Consider the following 18051-nt stretch of genomic DNA (forward strand, 5'->3'; position numbering starts at 1 on the left):
GCCTGGCATGCCCCGGCAGGACTTAGACTCTTTCTCTGGGTGAAACACAGAGCCACTGCAGAATTCTGAGGAGTGTCTCTTTCACAACTTGCAACTTATTTCTATGTCAAAGAAATTGGGTTATCCCCCTAGCTGGATCCTGCTGGTTGCAGCTCTGTGCTTTTTAACTTGTTCTTCTGTCCCCTGGATTTCCTGTAAATTGCTGGGTAGATTGAAAGGCTTTGCCAGTTTCATCAGGCAAATGCCTCAAAGGTGGTATCGTGTACTTCCACCAGAAGGCACGTGAAGTCCATTGTTCTTTCTTTGTGATGTTAGTAGCTGCTGACAGTCATTACTTCAATCCATTATTTCGTTAGGGGTTGCAGAATGGTGATGCTCTAATTCTATTATTTCTTCTTCGTTTATTAACTGGATTACTTCATCAAGAGGGACTTTCCCACATCAACTGTTTGGCTACCCTGAGGCTTATTTTGTACAAGAAAGGCTGGCTGAATGTTTGATTCTTTCCATTGTTTTCTAAATAAGTTACAGTTTCCCTAACACACTTGAAAAGTGATCCAGACATAAGTATCTTGATGACCTTGTGAACTTAAACATATTTGATGTGAATTAATCGGTGCCTGAATTTTCCTATTTTGGGTCAGTGCGTGCTTCTTCCAGGTTATTTCCCAAGTCCGTTTGTCATGATCCCACTAGTTTTTGATAGCTTGCGTTCATCTTATGATTTGTGTGTGCACTATCTTTGTTTTGTTTTCAAGGTTGCATAGTTTTGTAGAATGATTGGGAAGCTTTCATTGTTTTCCATGCTCTGTAAAATCTTATATAAACTAGGAATTATATAGTCTTTAAAAAATTTAGAGTAGAACTTGCCTCAAAACAGTCTAGGCTGGTGCCATTATTTTAACTATATGTATGTCTTTGACTACCTTTTACATTTCTTTTATGGTTATTGGTCTATTCAAGTTTTCTACTCTTCTTGAATCAATTCTGAAAACTTACATTTCCCTAGAAATATATCCATTTCATCTGATTTTTAATTTCTATAATTAGAATTTTTAATATAGTATTCTTTTGTAATTTTTTAAAGCACCATAATATTACATGGTAATACTAATATTTGTGTCTTTCATTCTTTTTTTAAAATTCAGATTTGTCAAAAACATTGTTTTGTTTTTTTTTCTAACTAATCAAGTCTATTATTTTGTGGGAGTTTCAGTTATTAATTCCTCCCCTCTACTTTCTTTGTAATTTGTTATTTTACTGGCTTCTTGAGTTCATTTACCTTCAGATTTTCTTGGCTAACATTTTCCCTGACCCCCTTTCTCATTCTGTTTCACTATATTCAGTGAACACACTTGCATTATTTCAGCTTTTTGGAATTTATTGGGCTTTTCATTATGGCCTAATAAATATGAGGAAAGGGGTCTGTTGCATGATTAACCCCTGAGAGAGGAGTAGGATTGAGGAGGGCAGATGGTGAGGGAGGCTTTTTGTTTATTTGTTTTTACCGTCTATGCTTTTGGTTGGTTGGAAAAAAATTATCCTAAGAATTCATTCAGTTACAAGTTTTTTCAAAAGTAACTCAGTACCTGGCAGGTTAGGGTGCAGAGGGGGTCAGGGAGCCGAATGGAAGAGGAGGAGGAAGCCAGAGAGGGGCAGGGTTGACAAATTTAGCAAACAGAACCACCAAGGATGCCCAGTTAAATCTGAATTTCAGATCACGCACGATTTTTTAGTATAAGTATGTCCCATGCAATATTTTGGATATACTTACACTGACAAGTGACTGTCTCCACCAAGGGCCTTCGAGGCGACCTGTGCTTTCAGAAAGGGGAGAGGACAAGGAAAACAAGGGTTGGAGCGGGAGGGTGGGCTCCGTTTGGGACCCGTTGGGGGAAGGGGCGTGTCGGCCCCGCGGTGGGCGCTGTCGGGGACCGCCTGGTGGGGGCGACCGGCTAGCGGTGGCGGCTGAAGCCACTGGGGGGCGCGGGTAGGGATTCTTTCCTCTGTTGAAGGAGGCAGGGTGTGTTCTGTGCCCGGGGCCGGGCTGAGCGGGAAGGCGGCGGGCGCGACCCCCGGGAGCTTCCCGTCTCGGCGCGGCGCGCAGGGCATCCCCGCGTCCCCTCCAGGCCGTCCTCCCACGGCTCCGTCTGTTTTCCAAGGCTGGCCCTTCCCCTGGGCTTTCCCGAAGTCTTCGACCCCCAGGTCCCTCGGCTCGACCCCACCCTACTCGGGACTCCCCTCCTCCGATGTCGGGGGCCCCCCACGCCCTCACCCCAGAGGCCAGGCCAGAACTGCCTTGGGAAGGAGTCAGGGCGGACGCGTGGCTCTTACGCCCTGGTTTACAGTCGACCACAGGCCCGGAGGGGGAGCGGGGCAAGAGGCCGGGGCTGGCATTCGCAAGGGGGACCCCTGAACCCTGCGGTTTGCAGTATTGTTACCCCTGCTTCCAACGCGCTGCCCCCTGTAGGTGAACCCCCGGAGCGCTGCGCTTGTCGGATCCCGCCCCTGCTCGGGACACCGCGCGCACCCCTGTTCCCGCCGGTGCTGATACCGCAGAGCTCCGCCGGGGCTGGACCCCCGCACAGAGGTGCCCGAGGAGGGCGCCGGGGGAAGACGCTGGCTGCGCGCGGTCTTGCTGCCGACCCTCGGGCGCGCCTGCTCGCCCCGGGTTGTTCCTTCCCCGCGCCCTTTCCCGCCCGGGCGCACATCGCCTCCAGGGCGTCCACCAGGACTTGGCTTTGAAAAGTCGTGTGCAGTTAAAGATATTGAGACAGGAATTGTATTTGTTGTTGTTTTTCTAAGGCTTACACCTTTTCCCAAAAAATAAATAGAATAATGATGCTCTCACCATGATCCTGTTTCATCATTTGCGATGAATTTCTCTCGTTTGCTATTTTTTCCCACAAAAAAATGGTCTTCAGCTGGGTGCTGTGTACACACTAGACCTGGTTCTGGCCTGATCTGAGCCTCCTACTCAAGGGCAGGGGCCCCGGGACTGCTCCCGAACGTGCCCCGCGGGCTGCCGAGGCGCGCGAAGCCGGGTGAGGACGTCCAGGTTTCTGATTTCTAAATACCTGCTGCTTGGGGGAGGCTTTTGTTGTCTTAACTTTGCTGTCCGACCAGATGCTGAGCGAGCGGTTTAGAAGACCGGTAGGCAAAGTTCTCTCAATTCAGCTCTTCCCCGGCTCTAACGAACGAACCCGGTGGAGCTCCTCCCGGGAGCTGCGTGGCCTCCTGCGGGGTTCCCTCCTTGCGCTCTGTCCCCCTCTCAGCTCTCGGTCAACCAGGCCCCTCTCTCTGGCTCTGAACTGTTGCAGGCCCCTTTTACTAAAGCATAACCTGGGGCCAGGCCTCTTCAGCGTGCTTTCCAAACCGAGCAGTGACAATGACGCAGTGATGGGTGTGGAGGGGAGGGAGGCAGAGCAACCAGTCTGATCTTCACAAAAGCTCAGCAGCTTGAGTCTCTCATATGAGGGAGCCACACCTCACTTCCTTCTGTTCCCTGACGCTTCTCTCCATCCTGACACCAGGGCACATATACAGTTCATTTATTAGCACCAAGAAAAAAAGGGCTAAGAACAAAACTGCTGCTAAATTAAATTCCCTAATCATCTTTACTTTTAGTAGTTTCCCTATTGACTTCTTGGGCTATTTATCTGCAATTTGAATCAGTTTTGCTCATTTGGATAAAGAAATGAGCTCCAAACCAAATGTTCTGTGACTACAAGCTAATTTTAAAAGTCTTTAAAACAGCTACTATAACTTTAAATGACACAGGAGTGGCCTTGTCAGCTAACACTGAGTACCTGCTATCCATTTCTCTTCACCCAGTCTCTCATCATGCTCACAATTTTAGGAGGTAGGTATCATTACCCCTCACCTACAAGTGAGGAATCGAGGATGAGAGAAAGAGAAGTTAGGCCAGGGTGTGGAACCTGGGCAGACTAACCCCGGGCCCAAACTGAGTCATAGCTATCTTCCGACGCACAGATAGAATCAATCTGAATTGAGCCAATTTCTTTCCCCGTAAACTACCAAATACAATACAAGACTATCTCATCCAGTTAATTCCTGGTAGACATAAATAACAGTTCTGTGACTGGAATGTGGGTCAAAACATGAGAATTAGAACTGGAGAAATGGTCCACAGGAGCATGCAAGTGGTCAAGTTCACTACAAATCCCACCTAATACTGAGTTTCCTGTAGGGTTTATCCTGTAGTTGTAAGTACTTTGACTCAGGTACTCCTCAGATAAGGACCCAAGACTCCTCGAGGATGAGTGAAGCTCGCCCAGGCCCACCACCCACGGGCCTCGGGCTTGGCCCGGGCCCACACGTCCTCCTGCTCCCTCAGTGCCCTTCCTGTAGCCCTGTCCACGTTCGCAGGTGAATGCTCTCAAGGTCTGGGGTGCTGAAGCCCCATCAGACATGTTAGACCAGGTCCTTTTGAGCTAAGTAGGTAAGGTGGGTGTGGAACGCTGCTTCTTAAGGGTTTCTCCACCCCTCCCCTACTTCCACCTTCTTGGAAAAGCGCTGTCAGAAGGGCAAATAGAACAAATGCTACACTGTTTCTTACACTGGTGAGCTAGGGTGGGAGGAGGTGATGCCTTTCCTTTTTAGGTTCTTTTGTTACCACAAAGCAGGGTAGATCAAGAATTCTAGAAAGGTTGCTTTTAGCTCAGAACCAAACCAAGATAAAACTAAAATTAATGATTAACTATGGGCATGAAGATCTTCATTTTGGATTTTATCAAATTATTTAGCCATTTGGCTTTTTTTTTTTTTTTTTTTACTGCTCACAGGTGAAGGACAGAAAAATGGACACGCAACTAGCATTTGTTGAGGAATAGGTTCCATGTATCTTTCCATTAAGCCTTGATTCTTAAAGCCTCAGAGCAAGGCAATTCTACCCCATGGAGCAGACAGAGGCACTGAGGCCAAGTTCTTAAGGTGTGTGAACAGGGAGGTGAAAAGGAAATCCCAGCTAAACCTTCCTTTAGACAGCACTGCCTCCAAAACACCTGTGGAAGGGAAACAAGCACCTATGGGTAAAGATATGTGATTTAATTTAATCTTCAAAATAATCTTTAAAAAACTATTTTATCAATAAGGAAAGAGGATAAAAAAGTTTCATCCTATGAAGTATGGAATTACTCTCTGGAATGTGACAGAAAAACTGAATATTCATCAACAGATGGAATTAACACCATCCAAGGGATTGGTGGTCCCAGAACAGCTTCCTTGAGATCAAAATATTTTTGTTTTCCTTAAGTCAGAATACACTTGAATGGGCAATCTCAGTTAAAACCGAGGTACAGAGGGGTATTTTATCTAGAGAAAAACACAAGACCAGGTTTATTTCATACAATGTTATTCACACATTTTTTCACTTTCTAATTTATACATAATATACAAAGAAGTGAATATAACATTATTTCATATGAACCAATAAGAGCTAGGACTTAAACTGGTCCAGAAACAATCCATGTCAGAAGGAGACAATCAAAAGTAAAGCCTAAGTGGTTCTGCCCAAATCTATTTCCTTTATTCTGAAATATCATCTTCAGATCTTACCAAAACTCCAGGTCAACTTACTAAAAGGTGGAATTTAGCGGGGGTGGGCACCAAAAACAGCAGACCATAGATTTCTACAGTAACAGTTATTTTTCTAGAATAGGCCTAAAAGTAATGAGACGATTGGGCTGTCAACACTGGGACACATAGGGTATCAGGACCCCGAGGAAAGCATTGTTTCTGCTGTAAGATTCTCTAGGGGAGCAAAAGAGGGTAAAGGATGAAGGCAAACAAGTTGTTCAGCTGCGCAAATAAAGGAAATGCAACAACAATCTCCAACAAGGACAGCTTTGATCCTGACACGTTGGGCTGATATTGTGAAGAAAAGTTCAACATGAGGCCAAGACACTCAGAGGTTGGCAAACCAAAGCAGCAGAGAAGGGTGGAAGACACAAACTTTGTATGGCAAAAAGAAAACAAACAAACAAACAAACAAAAACACCAGCCCCCCCTCCCCCCATCACTGGGACATGCTCATGAAACAATGTAAATAGAAGGGACCAACAACCAGTAGCTGTGTTTAATGGTCTCATCAAGGAATGCTGGGTTAGAAAACTGAACAATTTAACTCCAAACATGAAATTAACTGGCACCCCAAATTTTATGTCATTACTTTAGGTTCATGAGATGAATAGCTAAATGATAAAACCTCTGTATTCCATTTTGTGCTCAGAACAGTCTGCTGTTCTGCAGACTTCTAATAAAAAAAATTCTTGCATGTTCAATTGACCGAGATAGCATGTTTGGTTTTAGTTTTCAGCACTAAACTTAAATGGGTCAACATAAATGTATCATACAAAATACTGACTTCAACAAAATACAAAGCACTTATCTTTATCTTTCAGAAACTGAATATACAAAGCAAGTTTTTTTTTTTCAAAATATTTTCATAGGCAAAGGATTAAAAATGATTTTAATTATACACATATGGTCACATTTTTGCCTTAAAAAGATTGTTGGGAAATGTACATAAGGCCGCTTGTAAATGTACATCATATGTTACTGTTATAATGTCTTATGTCCAGAGAAAAAAATGTTATCATACAGATTTGCTTTTACTTGGGAGTAGGCTATTCAAAAATACAGTACTCTTCTGTACAAAGAAAAAAGTCACATCACATTTAATAAGATGGAAAAAGCATTGGCCTCCATGGTAACCAAAAAATCTCAGTCCAATACTTTCTATTATGCACAATACCCTGACTTCAACTGAAAGCGATCCAAAATCCTAGCTTGTCCATATTAACAGTCAACAACTATGTTATAAAACAAAATGTTTCTCACAATAAAAAGAAAGCTGGTTCATACCTCTGAAACCATATAAAGATAAAAAATTTTTAAAAAATCACTCTCGATTTGGAGAAATCAATTTACATTATACAACACTATATGCCAGGTCAAAGAGGGCAGGGACATAAATGTACACTAAAATGCAAATTTTTCCAAAGAGATAAAACAAATTCCATTTACAGCATGAAGGTTTACAAATGTACACCTGTACAACCAAGGTTAAGTGTCACCACTAAATTAGGAAGGTTTGTGTAATAAAACACTGAAACAAGATTTGCTTTCAAAGTGTAAACTTACATCTATTGCTACACACACAATGCATATATTTATAGGAAGCAAAAAAAGCTATCTGAATATGTAATCATGCTTAAACGTTGAGCTATCAAAATTCACTTTTCAGTGGCCCCTTTTCACCTTTATCTCATTCCCACTTTCTGCATCTACTATGAGAAAGCAAAGTAAAGCTCAACACTTCCTCAATCTGTCTTTGTAATTCTATAAGCAAAACATAATACAAATTTCCACTCTTTCTCACTGCAAACCAAACTGAAAAGTTAACATGGGACTTAACTCTTCATTTAGTGCACTTAACTGGATGGAATTGTCACCATGATTTTGTTTTTTTCCTACCTCTTACAACTACTTATGTAGTATATACATTTTTGTACATTACCAGAGACATTTTAGGGCAGTATTTGTATTAAAACCACATCCACTGTAAATAGTGTAAGTTTTCTTCTCAAATCATTTAATTCTTGTCTTACTTGCTGAGTTTTTCTTTGCATGATATTGTGAATTACCAAAATACAACTTAACTCTCTCTTTTAAAATATTAATATTTATGCAGTTGATTGTTAATCTGTTATAAAAGGCTTCACACAAAGGAAAAAAACCAAAGGACAATTATTCTATATACATCTCTATAAACCTGTTGTGCTATGGGGTCATAGACCTACCAGACTGCAAGCCAGTTTATTAAAATACTGTACTTTCCCCTTTAAAAACTATTTTTGTGACTTTACAAGGTAAAAATTTACAAAATATGTGACAGCATTTTTTTTTTTTTTTTTTAAAGTTACATCATATACACGCATTCTGTGCTTTGCCAGCAATCCAATCTGATAGGTCTCTGTTCAGGGCTGGATATAATTTATAATTCACCTCACCCCCCCAAATATACACAAAAACCTTAAAAAATTTACAAATGGATGAATAAAGTCAATAAATAGTTTTGCTTTAAAAAAAATTTGAAGATTCATGGTTGAGTTGTGTTTTGATAATTCACAAAAAAAACTTTTTTTTTTCCCATGTGGTTAAATCTTCTCCTTTCTCTTTTCCCCTTTACAGCATTCCATTTGGTGGTCCTCCAATAGGCCCTAGATCTGGGCTATTTTTCAAATAATATTTTTCCAACTTGGCCAGTATATGCTTCCCATATGTGTATTTGCGCAAAGTAGTAATGTGAGGTCGAATCTGAAAAAGAAATAATCGGTTTAGAAAATAAAATCCATTTTAGTTATTTTACTTTCTGATTTCCTATTAAGCAACCCAAACCTGGGTAATCTAAAAGAAGGAAAATTGCAATTTTAAATTTCAAATCCAAAGAAAGCTACTGTTCACAAAAGCCATTCAGTTCCACTCAGTCTCTGCAAACCTCTGCTTTCAAAATCGTTCAATGAATAAACAAACCACTACTTCTAAAGTATTTTATACGCTAGTAGTAGAGAGGCTCCAAAGAGTACTGAGGTATCACTAGTGAGCCACTAAACTCAAACTGTTTAGAGGCAGAATTTTATATCCTGGGGCGGTTGGACAAGAATTGGATGCAGAAAGTCTGAGAAAAGTCTTTAAGTCTGAGAAAAGACTTAAAGAACACTGAGATGTACTGAAGGCTAATAATTTTAAGACGCTCAATATCTCAACAATTTTTAAAATGCTTACTAAAAGAACCCTATCAGTTTCTTTCCATCCAGAATGGCAAAGATTTAACAACAAAAAAAAATAATAACTTGTGTTGGTGAGGCACTCTTCTCATACATACTGGATGGATGTGTAAAGTTGTGCAAGATTTTTTTAGAGCAATTTGGCAATATATATTAAAATGTAAAATGTTCACACACTTTGACTCAGCAATTCCATATCTAAGAATGTATTCTACAAAAACACTTGCCTAATTATGCAAAGACATTAATACAAAGCATTAACCATAATCGTTAAAAAAATTGTAAACAATCCAAATGTCATAACATGATACTGGTAACGTGGCTGTTAAAAAAAAGATCAAGAATGAGTATTCAAATATTACTCGTTCCAGTGTTCTTCTCAACAATCTTACTATGGCCAATTAATAATCTTTTAAAGAATCATTAGATTCTAGGAAGAGGGTACAGAGAGAACGGCATAAAGACAAAAGTATTAAGAGTTACTGCTACCTGAAAAATCAATAGTATCAACATAAACTCTTTTTAAATTCTGTATTAAACTCGTGGAAAAATCTGATTTTTTCGTTGCTCAACCCATGGCAAATAAAAGTACACTTGAATAAGAAGGGAAAAGAACAATGCTAAAGGTAAGTAAGCAGATAAGAAATGAAGGTAATTTTACTGAGTAGATTACCTAATAAATTTAATAAAAGTGGAAACCATTCTAACATCTGCCAAAGGTTATCAATTTTAGATTTTTTCTTGTTATAATATATATGAGGAAATTATAAAGTCTATGAAAGTTGCTTAGCCTAAAGGGAAACCGACAAGTTGGAGCTGCCTACTAAAGTGCTGTAAGTGGCATCACCTTGTGCATGATTATCTTTCTCTGGGCAGGCTCGGCCACGTCGATCATCTTCTGGACCACGTAGTTGGCGTACTGGTCCTTCATCATGGTGTATAAGGCACTGTGAGGACCATCGTTCTGGCAGCAGACCTCGTCGATCAGCAATGCTCTCTCGGCACGGGAGGCATGAGTAACGCACTTTTCTACCACATTGCTAAAAATTACAGTACATCAACAAATCTTTGTTTTAATTTGTAGCAAAACTGCCTTGGTTTCTGAATGAAAGCTCACTTATTAGAAAACAGGAGAAGAGTCAAGATGGGATTCTCTTGTCTTTGTAATTACTGGTATCACAAAAGTGAGGATCATGGAACCCACATTTTGACATCTTCAAGCTTAATGCCAGGTCTCTTAAAACCATAAAACCATTAAAGAAAAAAAAAGAAGAAGGAAATAAGGTCTGGGATTTCAAGAACATGCATTAAAATAAAATTGGCATTTCCTCATAGGTCTTGGGACAAAAAACCTTTTAAATAGAGTTTTTTAAAATGGAATAAATGTGGGTAAAATCAATTTGTCATGCAGAGTTTTAAGGAATAAAAACAATGTTCTGTATGCTTTTTTTGCCACAAGTAAAAAAGATTCTAGTCCACTGTTACATTCTACACACATTTCTGTGCTTCCTAGAATAATGAGCTTACTAATAAAAGCCAAGGAATTGAAAGAATTGGTCCCTGGAATGGCAAAATATTGAATACCTGGCAAATTTGTGTTGACTTAGGGCTAAGACTTTTCCTCTGATTTCAGAAACAATTTTGCTCTTGTCTTCAGGTCGACCATGTTCCAGTACATGCTGAATAACATAATTGCCATACTGATCCTAAGGACAGATATTTAAAAATTACTTTCCGTAAGAGAAGAGCAGAATGATTATTCTTTAAAAATATGCTAACCAATTTGTTTAAAAATCCAGTAGTGTACTCAGGAGAAAAGTTTTTGTCCACTGGGCTATTCTTTATACTTTTTAGAGTGTGTGTTCATTTAATGATAAATTATGTTTCCTTAAAAAAATCAGAACAATTAAAAAAAAGTTATAAACATTTCAAATGATTAGGGAATTTTATACCTGAACCAACTGCTCTGTATGTTGATGGAGTTCTTCTAAGATAGATAAAGTCTGTTCTGCAGTGCAGTGCTCTAGGATGCGCTGAATTACTCTGCAGCCGTAAGGATGAGTTGAAAGCACATATACCTTAAAACAATAAGAAAAATTAAAATTCCCATTTCCTGACTTTTTGGAAAGGTAATACGAAGCAGACAAGATTTTTTACCACATACTGAATTAGATGAAAACAGGAGGGTGTTGGATTCTCATTTAATATGACTAGGACCATGTTAGCAAAGACTGGGAGCAAGAGGTGGGGGAGATGTGGCTCAATTTAGGAGCTACAGGTATTCTGAGCAAAGGGAACCTACCAGAAGAACAAGGGCATGTAATAACAGAAATGAATGGATTCAGGGAAGGTAGTGTAGCATGGTAATTAAGAGCTATTAAGTACCATGTATTGGTTACTAATTGCTCTTTATTTTTTGGTCTTTTTTAGTCTTTTATCTTCTTCCCTCCTCCCCTTCTCCCAGGAAATTTGGAAAACATTATCGTTGGGTTTATAATTCTAATAGTGGTGACCTTCTTAAAGTAATTGCTTTAAATCATACAATCTAAGTTTTTAGCTTCAGAAAAGAAAAAAAATAAATAAACCCTTCTATTGCCTTACCCTATGAGAGAAGTAGAAATCAATGCACACTTATTATTTTATACCCTATTTCTTATGAAAGTGCAGGGAATTATCTTGTAATTTATGAAATGTGTGCTAACACTCAAATTCTAAAATAATGTCTTGCTAACTAATCAGAAGCCAAAAATCAATCTTACTTGTCCTTTGAAAGCATCAATGATGAACTGTAGTGACTGCGGCTGAACACACTCAATACATTTTTGTACAACATGGTTTCCATTCTGATCTTTTACACATTTGAGTACATGACCATCTAGCTCCTTTACCATTTCACTCTGCAAAAGATACGATGCCATTTAAATAATTAACTCACTTAAAAACATAATTAAAAATACTGAGAGAGGAACTAAAGCATATTAAAAAATAGTAGTTTGCAAATTTTTAAATATATGAATGTTTAAATTTTTTCCCCTAAAGTATAATTAGCAGAAGCAACTGAAGTTGAGAATTACTAAAACATTTTACAGGATTATACTGTAAATTATACTTTGTGACAACATAAACTAGTTATACTGAATTTGCCATACTTAAACTATCTTCTCAGTATACATCTTCCACTCATTTTTTTTTTCAGCTAAGTAATATAATGAATTCAGAATTTCATACCTTTTACCTACTTAGTATTTTCAAAGTTTAAAAAAAAAAATTATTCTTTAATGGCTGCATAAATCTACTAAATAAATGGAAAAGAAAAAGGAATTGAGATGTTATAGGCTATGGGATTTTCACGTATCTCAATCATTGGCAGGAATTATTGTTGGGCGTTTTTTGTTCTTCCTTTTTAATGCTCTTATAATAAAGAAATCTGCTTTCTATAGCTTTTCTTTATCTTTGATATCTTCCTCCAGAATAGATTCCCAGATTTAAAACTTTTGCTCATTTAACAGGCAAAATGACCCTTCACTTTCAATTTATATTTCTTTGATTATTAACAAGGTTAAACTTATAGTAAGGTCTATTTACCAACTGCATTTTCCCTCTTACAGATTCTCATGTCTTTTAGTCTTTTAACTAACGATTTTAATATTTTTCTTATATATTTGCATTAACTTGTTAAATGTATTAATCCTTTGGGGAAAATATCTGCTTGCCTTATTAGAGCAACAGGGAACAGTATTGTGGAGAAATGGAATATACTTAAGTTTAAAGGCATTCATATTTAAAGACATTTAACTGGTTCAGCTAAGACTTATTCCCAATACTTTATATATTTTCAAATATTAAGGACATTTAGAATATCTTAATGATATTCTACCAGTTTGAGACTTCTAGTAGAGAACTTCTAAGTGCTTATATAACCAAATTTATTGATCTTTCTTCAATTACTCCAAAATTCAGGATCTCTTCCAGGGGATAATACTATTTTCTTAGAGATTTCCAATGACGTGATTAAAGCACAGGCATTTATTTCCCATCCACCCATACGCAAATTATTATTGTTGTTTTTAAATCTGGAATTTAGTTTAGTAAGTATGTGTGTCAACCAACAGTGAAAGCTGACCTCGTGCAAAATTCCTTACTAATTACCTATACCTCTTAAGAAATAACTATTTCCTTCACCCTTATTATGTTTTCACTGTAAAAAAAAAAAATCCGTTATACAGAAAATAGTAGGGTTATCAAGTCCATATAAAAAGTCTGTTTAATCTCATATGAGAAACACAATAATTAGCGTTACTTCACAATGTCTTAAAATCAAAAGGATCAGGACTCAGGCAAGATGGTGGCATAGAGAGGAGTGGAAGCTAAGTAGTCCCCCTGGAACAACCACAAAAAACCAGAAACAACTAGTAAATAATCCAGAATAACTGCAGGGGGACAAACGGGACCATCCATTCATCATACACCAACCTGAATTGGGAGGAAGGCCTGAGAACACAGCACAAAATCTGTAAGTAAAACCTGCAGAACCAGGTTGGGAGAGCCCCTCCCTCATAGCCCGAGCTGTGGAGCCTCGTGGTGCCAGAGAGAAGCTCTCTCCCAGCAAGCGAATACAGCTCAGCTGAGCTCCAACTGGGGTTTTAAGTAGCGAGTGTGAACTGCTCACTACAGGTACGCAGCCCCAAAAAACAGACAGAGGCTTTGGGTGACGACTGACCTGGGAGAGCCGGAGGATTGTCTTGGACTGGGTCTGAAGGGGACTATCTGTTTCTTTTTTGGCTCAGTGGAGAAAGCCCCAGTCATTTTCAGTTTCCAGGGCTGTGACTCTGGGAAGGGTGGAGACACCACAAGCAGAGAGAGAGACCATTGAAATGCTAATGACCTCCACCTGGGGGGTCTGTCTTCTCTAGGAGGAAAGGGGTGGGGCCCTTTCCATTCAGAACCAGACCCCAGAGCCTGGGGGAACACGGCCATACCTCCTCACACCAGGCAAGAATTATAGGCTAACAGGCGTCACCTGCTGGGCAGAAAAGCACAGTGACCCGAGACATCAAAGGGTGGAGCAATTTTCTAAGACACACCCACAGGGAAACCAGATACTGAATATTTTTTCCCTCTGGGACCTGAGCCTCTTCTGGTCTGGGAAAACCTGATTTGGATAACCAAGGAAACCATGCCTAGACAACATAAAATTACAACCTACACTAAGAAAAACAAAGTTATGGCCCAGTCAAAGGAACAAAGTACACTTCAACTGAGATACAGGAATTTAAACAACTAATGCTAAATCCATTCAAAAAGTTTAGAGAAGATATTGCAAAAGAGATAGAGGCTGTAAAGGAAGCACTGGGCATGTATACGGCAGAAATCAAAAGTTCAAAAAACCTACTAGTAGAAACTATGGAAATGAAAGGCACAACACGAGATGAAAGACACAATGGAAACATACAACAGCAGATCTCAAGAGGCAGAAGAAAACACTCAGGAACTGGAGAACAAAAAACCTGAAAGCCTACACGCAAAGGAGCAGATGGAGAAAAGAATGAAAAAATATGAGCAACGTCTCCGGGAACTCAAGGATGAAACAAAGTGCAATAATGTACGTATCATTGGTGTCCCAGAAGGAGAAGAGAAGGGAAAGGGGGCAGAAGCAATAATAAGAGGAAATAATTAATGAAAATTTCCCATCTCTTATGAAAGACATAAAATTACAGATCCAAGAAGCGCAGCGTACTCCAAACAGAAGAGATATGAAGAGGCCTACGCCAAGACACTTAATAATCAGATTATCAAATGTCAAAGACAAAGAGAGAATCCTGAAAGCAGCAAGAGAAAAGCGATCCATTACATACAAAGGAAGCTTAATAAGACTATGTGTGGATCTCTCAGCAGAAACCATGGAGGCAAGAAGGAAGTGGTGTGATATATTTAAGATACTGAAAGAGAAAAACCACCAACCAAGAATCCTGTATCCAGCAAAGCTGTCCTTCAAATATGAGGGAGAGCTCAAAATATTTTCTGACAAACAGACAATGAGAGACTGTGTGACCAAGACACCTGCCCTACAGGAAATACTAAAGGGAGCACTACAGGGTGATAGAAGACAGGAGTGTGTGGTTTGGAACACAATTTTGGGAGATGGTAGCACAACAATGTAAGTACACTGAACAAAGGTAACTATGAATACGATTGAGAGAGGAAGATGGGGAGCATGTGAGACACAAGAAAGGAGGAAAGATAACGACTGGGACTGTGTAACTTGGTGAAATCTAGTGTATTCAACAATTGTGATAAAATGTACAAATATGTTCTTTTACGAGGGAGAGCAAGCAAATGTCAACCTTGCAAGCTGTTAAAAATGGGGAGGCATTGGGGGAGGGATGCAATCAGCATAAACTAGAGACTGTAACTAATAGAATCATTGTATTGTGCTTCCTTTAATGTAACAAAGGTGATATACCAAGGTGAATGCAGATAAGAGGGGGGGATAGGGGAGGCATGTTAGACACTTGACATTGGTGGTATTGTCTGATTCTTTATTCTACTTTGATTTAAGGTTATTTTTCCTTTTGCTGCTTCCTAGCTGTCATTTTTTTGTTTCCTCTTTCTTTTGCCTCTCTACCTTCTTTGACTCTCCCTCCTGCCTTGTGGAAGAAATGTAGATGCTCTTGCTTAGTATGAGCAGAATGTTCAATTAGGATGAACTTAAATGTTTGGAAATGAATAGAGGTGTTGGTAGCAAGATGTGAGAATAACTAAGAGCGCCGAATGGTGTGTGGATGAGGTGGAAAGGGGAGGCTCAGAGTCATATATGTCACCAGAAGGAAAGCTGGAGGTCAAAAGACGGAAATGTATAAAACTGAATCCTATGGTGGGCAATGTCCATGATCAACTGTACAAATACTAGAAATCACTTCATGAACCAGAACAAATGTATGACAATACAATTAGAAGTTAATAATAGAGGGGCATATAGGGAAGAACTTTATACCTATTACAAACTATATACTACAGTTAGTAGTATTTCAACATTTTTTCATAAACAGTAACAAACGTACTATATCAATACTAGGAGTCAACAATTGAAGGGGGTTGGTTAGGGATAGGGGAGGTTTAGAGTTTCCTTTTCTTTTTTTCTCTTTTCATCTTTCACTTTATTTTCTTGTCTGGAGTAATGAAAAGTTTCTAAAAATTGAACAAAAATTAAGTGGTGATGGATGCCACAGCTGTATGAGGGTACCCAGGCGCAAGTGATTGTACACTTTGGATCTTTGGATAATTGTATGGTATCTGAACAATCTCAATAAAAATGAAAAAAAAAAAAAATCAAAAGGATCAGCATTTTTCCTTGTCTCCTACTCTCCTTAATGTTCTCATCTATTTAAAATAATTTAAAAAATTATTTTGATTAGTTACAAGAAAATTCTCAAGAGTACACGCTTGGAATCACATTAATACTTTATTAACTTAAAAATATTGAGATTTCCATCCAGAAACATGGTATATCTCCCATTTAACTTATGTGTTCTCTTTTCTTTTTCTTAATGAACTGTAAATCTGTTCAGAAGATTCTTAGGTTACTTTTCCTGTTGACTGAGAGTTTAAGAAGAGAGATATTTTTAAACTGGTACATATGAATACTATTGGTTAAAGAAAATTATTCTTATAGGAAAACAGGACATTTCAAATAAACATTGTTAACGGTAAAATACATTGCTGATATTACAAAAAATAAAAAAAGCAGGTGATAGCACTCTGCCTGCCACATGGTACACCCTCAAATGTCTTCATTTAGAGATGAAAAGATGTCGAAGAGAATGGATATGGTAGAACAAATTTTAATTATATAATTATAAAGTAAATAATGTGCTATTTGAAACAGTTAAAAAATATTTTAGTCTAAGTGCAGAAATATTTACATCATTTCACTTCAAGATCATTGTAAGATAAAAAAGTAAGTAATGTTTAAAAAATTTTTAAAAATACAAAAATTTTGTCTTAACTTACAATTACCTGCTGGTCAGATGAAATAGATTCTAATGCTTTTTGAATAACACGGCAGCCATACATCTGCAAGGCTAAAGGTAGAACATGACCACGAATACGAGTAGCCAGGGCTAATTTTTGATCCAAACTCCCAAACTGACAGAAAAGAAAATAATATTAATAGAAAGTGATAACAATATTACTTTAACTTGTGTAAGACACTGTTCAGCCTATTGAACTATTTTTAAAATATCGCATTTAATAATTATGGTCGGGAGGAGCATTTAAGTAAAGCCAATTAAGAGGGACCAGGAGATGCCTGAAATGACAATTTTATTGCCTTTATTTTTGGTGATTCTACCTAACATTTCCTTGTTGCTAATATATTAACCACCAATACTGGTATTCTTTTTAAATAAACATCTTTATTCTTCATTTCACAGAAACAAAAATAATTCATCTTATAATATACAACTTCTGAACCATACATTCAGACCACGAAAACACTCTCATCCGGATAATTCTCAACCATATTCTGATATAATTATGGAGGAAACCTGTTAAGTCAAGCTACAATACAGATGTTTAGTTATAAACAAAAAATTAGCTAAATTTGCAAAATTACAAAAAATACCTAAGAAAACAAACTAAAGACTATAAAAATTAAGTGGCTTTTAAGACTTGCTTCCAATGCTTTACATTTCTAAATATTAATCAAGACTAACAGTAACAATAAACTTATTTAAAAGTAGATTCATGTATTTTTTATATGAGAATGAATATTGCTAACCAAATGTTTAAAGCACTCCTCAGCCTTAAGCCCATCTGTTGAATGGATATACAGATAGGCATGCACGCTTACCTCAAAAAATTTCTGTATAACATAGTTGCCGAAAACATCTGTCATTAACTGATAGGCTGCTTGGAGAATTTCATTAAATACCATCTGACGCTCAGCTGGAGTAGCTCTTTCTAGTTTTTGCTGTATGAATCTATACAGGGAAAATTTTTTAAATGACATGACAGTAAGTTGAAAGCAAGTTCCTGAAAAATCTAATACTGACTTGAGTGTAACACACACACAGACACCCACATTTATACACACAAAAAATCTGGACATAAAGGTATTTAATCCTTCTTAGGTTAATTCTGTTGCATTACAATCAATGAAACAAAAACCTACAAATGTTTTGCTGATTATTCATTTATTTTTCATACTACACACTACACACACACACACACACACACACAC

General features: G+C 38.2%; 1 protein-coding gene across 8 annotated transcripts in view; it reads right to left on the bottom strand.

Annotated features, from left to right (window-relative positions):
- Positions 1-6673: 6673 nt before the first annotated feature.
- The window catches only part of PUM2 (pumilio RNA binding family member 2), an 83647-nt gene continuing 72269 nt past the window's right edge, over positions 6674-18051 (bottom strand). For 5 of the 8 annotated variants that reach the window (XM_037812491.1, XM_037812494.1, XM_037812489.1 and 2 more), the window contains 7 exons: positions 17662-17791; positions 16821-16955; positions 11570-11707; positions 10763-10888; positions 10395-10516; positions 9658-9850; positions 6674-8340 (listed from right to left, as the gene is read on the bottom strand). In XM_037812491.1, coding sequence (XP_037668419.1) covers positions 8209-8340; positions 9658-9850; positions 10395-10516; positions 10763-10888; positions 11570-11707; positions 16821-16955; positions 17662-17791 — 976 coding nt within the window. In that variant the 3' untranslated portion in view covers positions 6674-8208. The remainder of the gene's footprint in view (positions 8341-9657; positions 9851-10394; positions 10517-10762; positions 10889-11569; positions 11708-16820; positions 16956-17661; positions 17792-18051) is intronic. The other 3 variants (XM_037812493.1, XM_037812495.1, XM_037812492.1) reach the window with 1 other exon arrangement.

This window comes from Choloepus didactylus, chromosome 20 (genome assembly GCF_015220235.1).
Source record: "Choloepus didactylus isolate mChoDid1 chromosome 20, mChoDid1.pri, whole genome shotgun sequence".
NCBI lineage: Eukaryota > Metazoa > Chordata > Mammalia > Pilosa > Megalonychidae > Choloepus > Choloepus didactylus.